General features: G+C 39.0%; 1 protein-coding gene across 2 annotated transcripts in view; it reads right to left on the reverse strand.

Moving 5' to 3' along the window:
- LOC109300755 (phosphatidylinositol-binding clathrin assembly protein-like) overlaps window positions 1-8,061 on the reverse strand; it is a 62,465-nt gene that overhangs the window by 10,955 nt on the left and 43,449 nt on the right. Inside the window, exons 11-18 of one of the 2 annotated variants that reach the window (XM_019521560.1) lie at window positions 6,641-6,777; window positions 5,997-6,100; window positions 3,964-4,110; window positions 3,420-3,479; window positions 3,224-3,322; window positions 2,132-2,245; window positions 2,006-2,036; window positions 1,040-1,160 (exon numbers count right to left, since the gene is read on the reverse strand). In XM_019521560.1, the coding sequence (XP_019377105.1) occupies window positions 1,040-1,160; window positions 2,006-2,036; window positions 2,132-2,245; window positions 3,224-3,322; window positions 3,420-3,479; window positions 3,964-4,110; window positions 5,997-6,100; window positions 6,641-6,777 (813 nt within the window). The remainder of the gene's footprint in view (window positions 1-1,039; window positions 1,161-2,005; window positions 2,037-2,131; window positions 2,246-3,223; window positions 3,323-3,419; window positions 3,480-3,963; window positions 4,111-5,996; window positions 6,101-6,640; window positions 6,778-8,061) is intronic. The other variant, XM_019521561.1, reaches the window with a different exon arrangement.

The raw sequence follows: 8,061 nt of genomic DNA on the forward strand, positions 1-8,061 counted from the left end.
ATCCTGAGAGTTGGCCTGACCCCACAGGGCAACAAAGTTATCTCAGCAGCACAATCAGTAGGCAGACTTGGATACCTCACAGTATTAGGTTCCTTAACCCCTGCAGAGATGAGGCTTACCAAAGTGACTGCGGTATACAGCACCACATCAAAACAGGTGCACTGAGGTGCTCCTGCTGATTATTGTGGCTTTCATTTTAGGAGTGTTGCTTCTCTGATCAACTGCATAGGACTGCTGACATGTTTCAACAAAGATAGGAATTCAAGTGGGCTCTGAACTACATGATTATGAACTATCCAGATTCTACTTTACCAAAATGTGCAAAACATTTTTAGTATTTAGCTGAACAATTGTAGTCCAAGATGGCTTAACTTTTCATTAATAAAAAACCCATTAAGATGATTTAATAAGAAAGCTGTCAAGAAATACAGATGGGAAACTACATGAATGCAGAGTACAAGGAGAGATAAAGCAAGGAAAGGGAGAGAGCAAGCTGGGAAAGGTAACTGTGTGCTTTAAGATGTACTTCTTGGCTTCTGAAAGAAAATGGACTAGTTCCTTTTTGGAAAGCTGTCTCAATATGGGGGGTGAGGGAGAGAAGCAGGGAGAATTTGTGTTCAACAAGGAACTGGAAACACAGTATATTATAACTCATTTAAATGGGCAAGTTTTGCAATGGAAGGCCAGGCAGCAGACACTTAAATGATATAACCAATATCTGCACAAGTAGGAGAGCTTTCCCTGCCCCACAGGGCTTGATGGACCTTCCAGTTATTAATGCAAAGTAACCAACGCACTAGATCTTTTTGCAAGAATAAAGAGGTGGTACCTGCATGAGGCCAAATCCTATTGCCAACAGTCTTAAAATCGAAGAACTGCTGTGACACTTCAGAAAGTTTTTTTTCCCCACTCTCCACCTCATTTTGTTCATTTTAACTCAAAATTCATGGGACACTGAGTGCACTTGATAGTGCGGTGCATAATTCTGAAGTCAGAAATCACATAAAAACTTCCAACTCCATACCCCCAGAAAACTTACTATATGTGGAACAGGAGGAATAGGGGCAGGATTCCATGTGGTTGATGTGCTTGTTTTTGCCTGCCAGTTTGTTCCACCAGTAAGTTTTTTCTCCGTAGGCTGAGTCCACTGCATGTCTGACCTAGAAAAAATAGCAGCAGAACTTCTACACAGAGCTATTTTTTTACTGAACAAAGCACAAGTGTTCTGACAAGTTAAGATTATTTCTAAGCAGTAAGCAAATAAAATATTGAGAAATAAAAATGCAATAGGTAGGTATAATAATTCAAGTGAGCACCAAATATTTACTCAGAAGTTTTTGTTACATAAGTCTTATTCATTTACGTTGGTAATTTATTTCAACTATCTAGTTATTTATTTAAATTATCACTTGTATCTGTATGCTGGCAATTTTCCAATTTTCTTAGAAGCAAGATGAAAAGTAAAGTCTATGTACTGAAATTAAGCTTAATTATTCCTTGGACAATTTTACACAAATTGATTTGTAAGACTTATTTCAAAATTGGCTTACTTCAAATGACATGCTAACTGATCTTGCAAGTTAGGTCATTCAAATTTCCATATTGAGTGTGTCAGTTTAATAAGGACTGATATCGAATCAGTAGGTGAATTCTTTCTGAACTATTGAAGGTTTTTTTATTCACAAAATATTTATTAGGAAAGACAAGAACTCTCTTGATCTAGCTATACTTTATTTATTTGACCCATCTAGAATCTGTCTGTACCATTAACTAACAATATTATCCAGTTATGATTCAATTCTGTTGCCAGCAGCAACATTCCCTAACCAATGCAAATGATTTTCAGAACAAACAATCTTTGTTAGTAAAACCTTCCTTTGATTCTGTTTGACAGTCTATAGAGCATGGTTTCACAATGAAAAGTTCTAAGAGGACAAAATGCACTAGCTGCGCTCAATTTTTTAAAAGGAATTTCCGTAATAAAAAGTAATAAAATTGCACTTACTTTTTAGCTGGGGTTCCTCCAAAGCCAAGATCTGTAATTAAAAGCAAAAAACCCAAACGAAAAATTAATAACCTAAACATGCCCTTCTGTAATAAATATGGAAAAAATAAACAGTTGCATACTTACTTCCCACAAGGTTAGCAAGCGAAGAATCAAGGTCATTTGCTAAAATTTTTCCACTCTGACTGACTAGCACTGGTCTCTGACTTTGTGTTGGTACAGTTGGTTGCAATACATCATCTAGAAAATTAAAAACTGCAGGAAGAACAAAGAAACAATGTTATCAAAACAAACACATTACAGTTGAGCCAGAATATACAGACATAAAACCTCTGTTAGTCAAAAGGGTCTTCTCTATGACATGAATAGTTTAAATATTATGCTCATAGTTTCAACTTACCAAATAGGTTTTCAAGGCTTAAGACAAAATTAGGTTAATCTCTTATTTTTCTGGAATACTGGGTTTTGAGTATAACAGAAGAGTATGTCTGAATGTCACTTCATGGGTTACAGAGAGGAATTTTACATGAGTTTTGCATTAGCTTTTTTTTCAGATTTTGTCTGTTTAAGCTCCTTCTAATTTTCAATGAAAAATACCTGACAAAATTATGTTATAAAATAATCAAAATGCTTTCATAACAATGTGTTTTTATATAAATAGTAAAAACCCCTCTTCAAATGGCAAGACCAAATCAAACCACTACTGATGAGCAGAAACCACATTAAAATATTTGCACATGGACTATCACCTTTACACATCTTACTAAATCTTATTCCTCCATGATCCCAACAGATCATGTTTCAAACACTGCCACAAACAGCTTTTACTCAACATTGCAAATGAATTAAATATTGAGAACAGTTTACCAGTTCTTAACTAGTAGGTAGGCTTACCAGTTAGGAGATATCCAGTGGGCCACATTGGAAATTATATAAAAAAGGAAAAGAGAAGACATTACACAGTGTATAAGATTTAAGATTAATTAAACAGCCTATTTTAAAGTAAAACTCAAACCATCTAGCTACTTTTAAACTGATTACATGTAAATTATCAGTCCTATACTCAATTACATTCAAATGGATTACATTTAACTAATTTAGTATCTTAATTCTGATTAGTGCTTATGAAAATGCCAGTTACTCTTACACTATTCTAACATAACACTTGCTCACTTGATTTGCAGAACACAAGTTAAAAATTTTGAGTTGTTTTTTTACCACTTGTAGCCCTGTACTCAGGTACTGTAGACTTTCCCCCAAACACAGCATCAAAATCCACATTAATTGCTGAAGAGGTGGCACTCTGAACAGGAAATCCTAGGACATAAATTAAAGTGATCAGAAGCATACCTAAGTAATAAAGCCATCCTTATAGCCCAATTGCAAAGAAACAAAAAGTTAAAAATCAAATTACCATCAACAGTCAAAGGATGATATACAGAAGTGTATGTAGGCTTATGACCACTAAAATCATCTTCATACAAAAGGGAAAAAGAGAGAGAGGAAAAATTAGATGCCATTAAGGAAGAGATAAGCCCTGAAATTTGAAACCAAATGTTGTTACCACAGACATTAAGACATAAAAATGTGGATTCAAGCATCTTATCACATACGAAGCAAGTAATTTGAAAACTTCAATACTAACCAACTTTCTCAGTTTTTAAGTTTCAAATTTTGAGAATGTTGCAAAGACTAGCATATGCACACATATTTTGATATTTGATTTCTATATTCGATTTGATCAAATAAACTGGATTCTTTCAGCTTTAAACAAATTCTCAAAGGCAAATATTTTTTGTCTTACTATATCTAAAATTACAGTTTAATTTTTACTGGTTGAACACTTTCTTTAGATTGCTACAATTACACCTGAAAGAATCACAACCCTATACTTTTACACAACTCAGTTTTATCATCACTATCATCTTGGATTGGAAAGAAATTAGAGGGTATTTTACCACTAAACAGTTCCACTGTTTGTTTGGAGGTAAACGTGGAATTGATGAAAGGGGTGGTAGATTTTACAGCTTCTTCAACTGGCTTCATGTCAAAGATGTCCAGAGAGGGTGGAGAACCAACACAACCATTTGAGGATGAGAAAGGACCTTTCAGATACAGCAGTATGAAATAGGAAAAGAAAAAAGACTCTAGAGTAAAAATATCATAGAGAAACATAGTGACTGTACATGTCCCAGTATGAAAGTCCCCAAAACTGGAGTCAAGCTTATTCAGAATCAATAGGTAAATGCAGGTTATCCACTGAGCAAGATGGCCATTTAACTTTAGTTTCAGAAAACCCACCTGAAAAAACTCATACCAGTGACCATTACTGGAGGAAAAACTATTCCAGTGTTAAGAAAGAGGACACTTACTTACCTGTGAACAGAACTGTTAGATACATTACTTGTAGGAACACATTCCCAAAGCTCCAACTGAGGCAAAACAGCACTCAGTCAATAATGACTCCCCAGGGTAGCAAACCACTAATTGTAGTGGTGGTACACTGACTTATGTAAATGCCTTCAAAAACTGTATGTTACTTAACATAAACATTCCTTGTGGAAAGAGTTCTTCCCCCAGAAAATTTAACAACAAATGTGCCTGTTCAAGTCAAGTCGCAGAAGTTAAAGAAAGGTAAGCATGCAAAAGGGATGACTATTTTGGTCTTGTGTCTTCCCAGTGAAGTCTTCTTACCTTTATAATAAAACTTACTTTACATTTCTTTCTGGGGAAACACAAAAATCTAAAACTTGGAGAATATTTTTTTGGCGGGAGGGAGGGCAGGGGCATTGTGTGTTTAACATGGTTCTCAAGTCAGTCTATTACAACTGATTGACGTGGAATTTTTCCACTTTTTAATGCATTTAATTTAGGTTAGGGAAACAAGTTACACATAAACAGGTTTAAGTGATTGGAAACTGGTTTAAGCCTGTAACAGAATAGGAAGTCAGTGCACAAACTGCTTTCAAAATGACCAAAAACAGTTTAAGATAAAACTGGTTGGATGTAGTATTGGAGTTAACTGATTTAGGTCAAAATAGTTAATGCAACTTCTGTCCCAGACCCCTTCCTGGTTCAAGTTAGGCTTGCGGAGGCGCAAAGGGGAGCCCCCACCTTGGGGAGCTTCCCTCCAGCCCAGCCCAGCCCAGCCCAGCCCCGCCCCAGGGAGCTGAGGGGAATTCTTCCCTTCTGCAAGGGCAGAGCTGCTTGCTTCAGCCTCTGCAAGTCTCAAGCAGCTTCAGGTGCAAAGGGAAGTCCTCCAAAGCCGGTTTTGCCTTAGGTGCTGCAAGCCTGGGCTATCCCTAGTGTGAGCTCTGCTTCCTGGGCTATCCCTGAGACTCCAGCAGCTAAGGTAAGGGGTTGGGGAGCAGAAGAGCTCCCCTCAGCTCCCTGGGGCTGCCCCAAGCTAGGGGACCCTGGGCTGGGGTGGTGGGAAACCCCCACAGTAGGGGCTCCCTCGTGCCCCCATGCTAGGCTGCACGGGCAGGCACCCAGCTCAAAGGACTTCTCCCTCCCTCCTGGGGAAGCTGTTGAAGCATGCAGCAGCTGGGAAGGAAGAAAAGGGGGAACTCCCCTCAGCTCCCCAGAGCTCTCCCAAGGAGGGCCAGCACCCAGACAGCAGGCTGGTAGATGTGCTGCAGCACCCCCTGCCTACTGGCTTTGGTCAGAGCAGGCCTCCCCCTGCCTTTCCCAATTCAAAACTGAATGTCAGTTCAGTTGGTTATCGGTTCAACCTATGCAGCTTAGACGAAGCTGCCTAGATTGAATCGATTCTGCCTTGGGCTTTTTGAGTGTCTGTACTTAGCCTTAATGTCAAAGTGATCTGCTTTACATTTTACCAAGGTAAGAAATACTTGGATTTCATACAAATTAAGGATTAACTGAAGAATCAGTTATGTATGTGTTTTGGTTCGAGTAGGACAAAGATAATGGATGAATTCCTGGAAAGCAGAAATATCATCTCTTCTCTTAAATCATAATAGAAACTTACCTCCCCACGCATTACTTGCTGATGTCGCTATAGCTGGAGTACTCTGTACAGTTGGAACAAAGGCAGGCTGAAGATCAAAGAGATCTGTAGAGAGGTTGGGCATGCTGAAAATATTAAGAGAAAAAGTTGAATTGTACAAGTTTAAAAAGAATTTGTCACAATTTAACCAAGAATAGGTTTTTTTTTACTTTAAGAAAAGACAAAAAGTGAATTCCAATCACATATCCCTCCCTACAAATACTAGAAATGCTGTAAATCTAAACAAACATCCAAGTACATTAAAAGTGATTCTTAAAATATACAATATATTGTTGATACAGCATTCAAGATTCAATTTAAGTTTTCTAGACTGTCCAGAGCAAACAGCATACATTATCTTTCAGAAAAGTAAACTTGATACATTGAAGACCAAGAATAGTACAACACAGGACTTGTTGTAAAAAAACAAAACAAAACAAAACAAAACAAAAAACCTCAAAGGATTTCTGTTAAGTATCATCCATTATTAAGGAGATACCAGTGTCAGCCAGAAAATTAGTTTAAATACTGAAAATATATTCTCTAATATGCTAGGCTACTAATTTAGTAGCAGCAGTGGTAAGCAATGAAGTGTTTTAAAATTGCTCAAAGAAACTGTCCCTCACCTATTGGTTGTAGGTGCTGGTGCTGCAAAGAGGTCAACAGCTGAAGTAGTATTAACACTTTTCCCCGACAAGGTGCTTGGAGATGCTGATGTAGAAGTGGAATTTGACACCACTGAAATCTCTCTCAATCGCTGTTCCTGGAAGATTAAATGTTAAAATTTAACTTAGTATTAAATTAGGTACATATTCTTGGCCAAAAGGGCTCAGTTTAATTTTTTTTCCCTTTTGCAATGTCCTGAAAATAACACAGATAGATAAATTGAGCCATGGACATTTTTCATGTAAAACAGAAGAGCCTTAACATTAATGTTTACTGACAGCAAAGGTGCATAGAATTAATAACAGGATTAATTTTGAAACTGGCGACTAGTACACGTTATGTTTCTGGTGTGATAAAGCATTAAATCATACCAGAAACAGCAATTGGCCACACATTCACAGAATTTATGGTGCCATAAAATCACACACCAGTCACAAAGCTATTACTCAAAAAACATGTAATATCTGTGTGCCTGGTTTGTATACCATAACTGTTACGTGCACCATAACTGGAATGTGTAGCATGCCATCACCCAGATGCTGGAACCTGGCTGAGGGCTGCCCTGGTTCCAATGCTGACAATTAGCTGGCTTTCAGTATCAGGATGTGATTGCCAGAAGTCACACATTAAAGAGCCTTGCCCTGCAGCCCCAGAAAGGCTCATTAAGGTGCTGAGTCCCACCCAGCCTCAGGACATGGGTGGCTCCAGAGTCAGGGACCGCAGCCCACCCTGCCTGATCCCAAGGATCAGACGGGACAGCCTGGGTCTGAACAGGGACAGGGTTGTCTCTTGGCAACACCCAACACTCACACCGAATGTCAGGGTCTGCAGGAAGCAGCTATAGGGTTGGGGAACAAAGCTGCCCCTGCGCAACTGGTGGGATGAGGCTAGGGCCAGCTTCGGTCCTGATCCCAGCTGCCCTCTGCCAATCCCCACAGAATGTGAGATAGGCAGCTGGGGATGGGAAACACTTCTTCCATCCCCAAATGGAAGCAGCACCAGAGGGAGACAAATGGCAGGTGGGCCAGACTCTGCTGCTGAAGGGTTCTTTCTGCACAAGTCTCCACTTCTGAGCCATTTCAAATCCATATTTCTAATATAAGCCTTCAGAACAAACAGCTAAGTCCATGGCACTCTATGGCTCTTGTGTACCAAGGACTGTATTTGCTTTTGGCCATATTAAGCTATCAGGGCCAGCCTTCTGTACAGGGCAATGGAACAGTTGCCCCAAGACACAAGTAGCCTAAGAGCTATTAGGGGGCTGGTAATGTGCCCCACCAACCACTGCTTTCTCTGCCACAGTGATGGGGTAGGATAAACTAAAACAAACTTTAAAATTTCCATTTCTAGCATCCAACTATTTTTCGGGGGGGGGGGGGGG

The sequence above is a fragment of the Gavialis gangeticus genome, unplaced genomic scaffold (assembly GCF_001723915.1).
Source record: "Gavialis gangeticus isolate Ggan-Ray unplaced genomic scaffold, GavGan_comp1, whole genome shotgun sequence".
Classification (NCBI taxonomy): domain Eukaryota; kingdom Metazoa; phylum Chordata; order Crocodylia; family Gavialidae; genus Gavialis; species Gavialis gangeticus.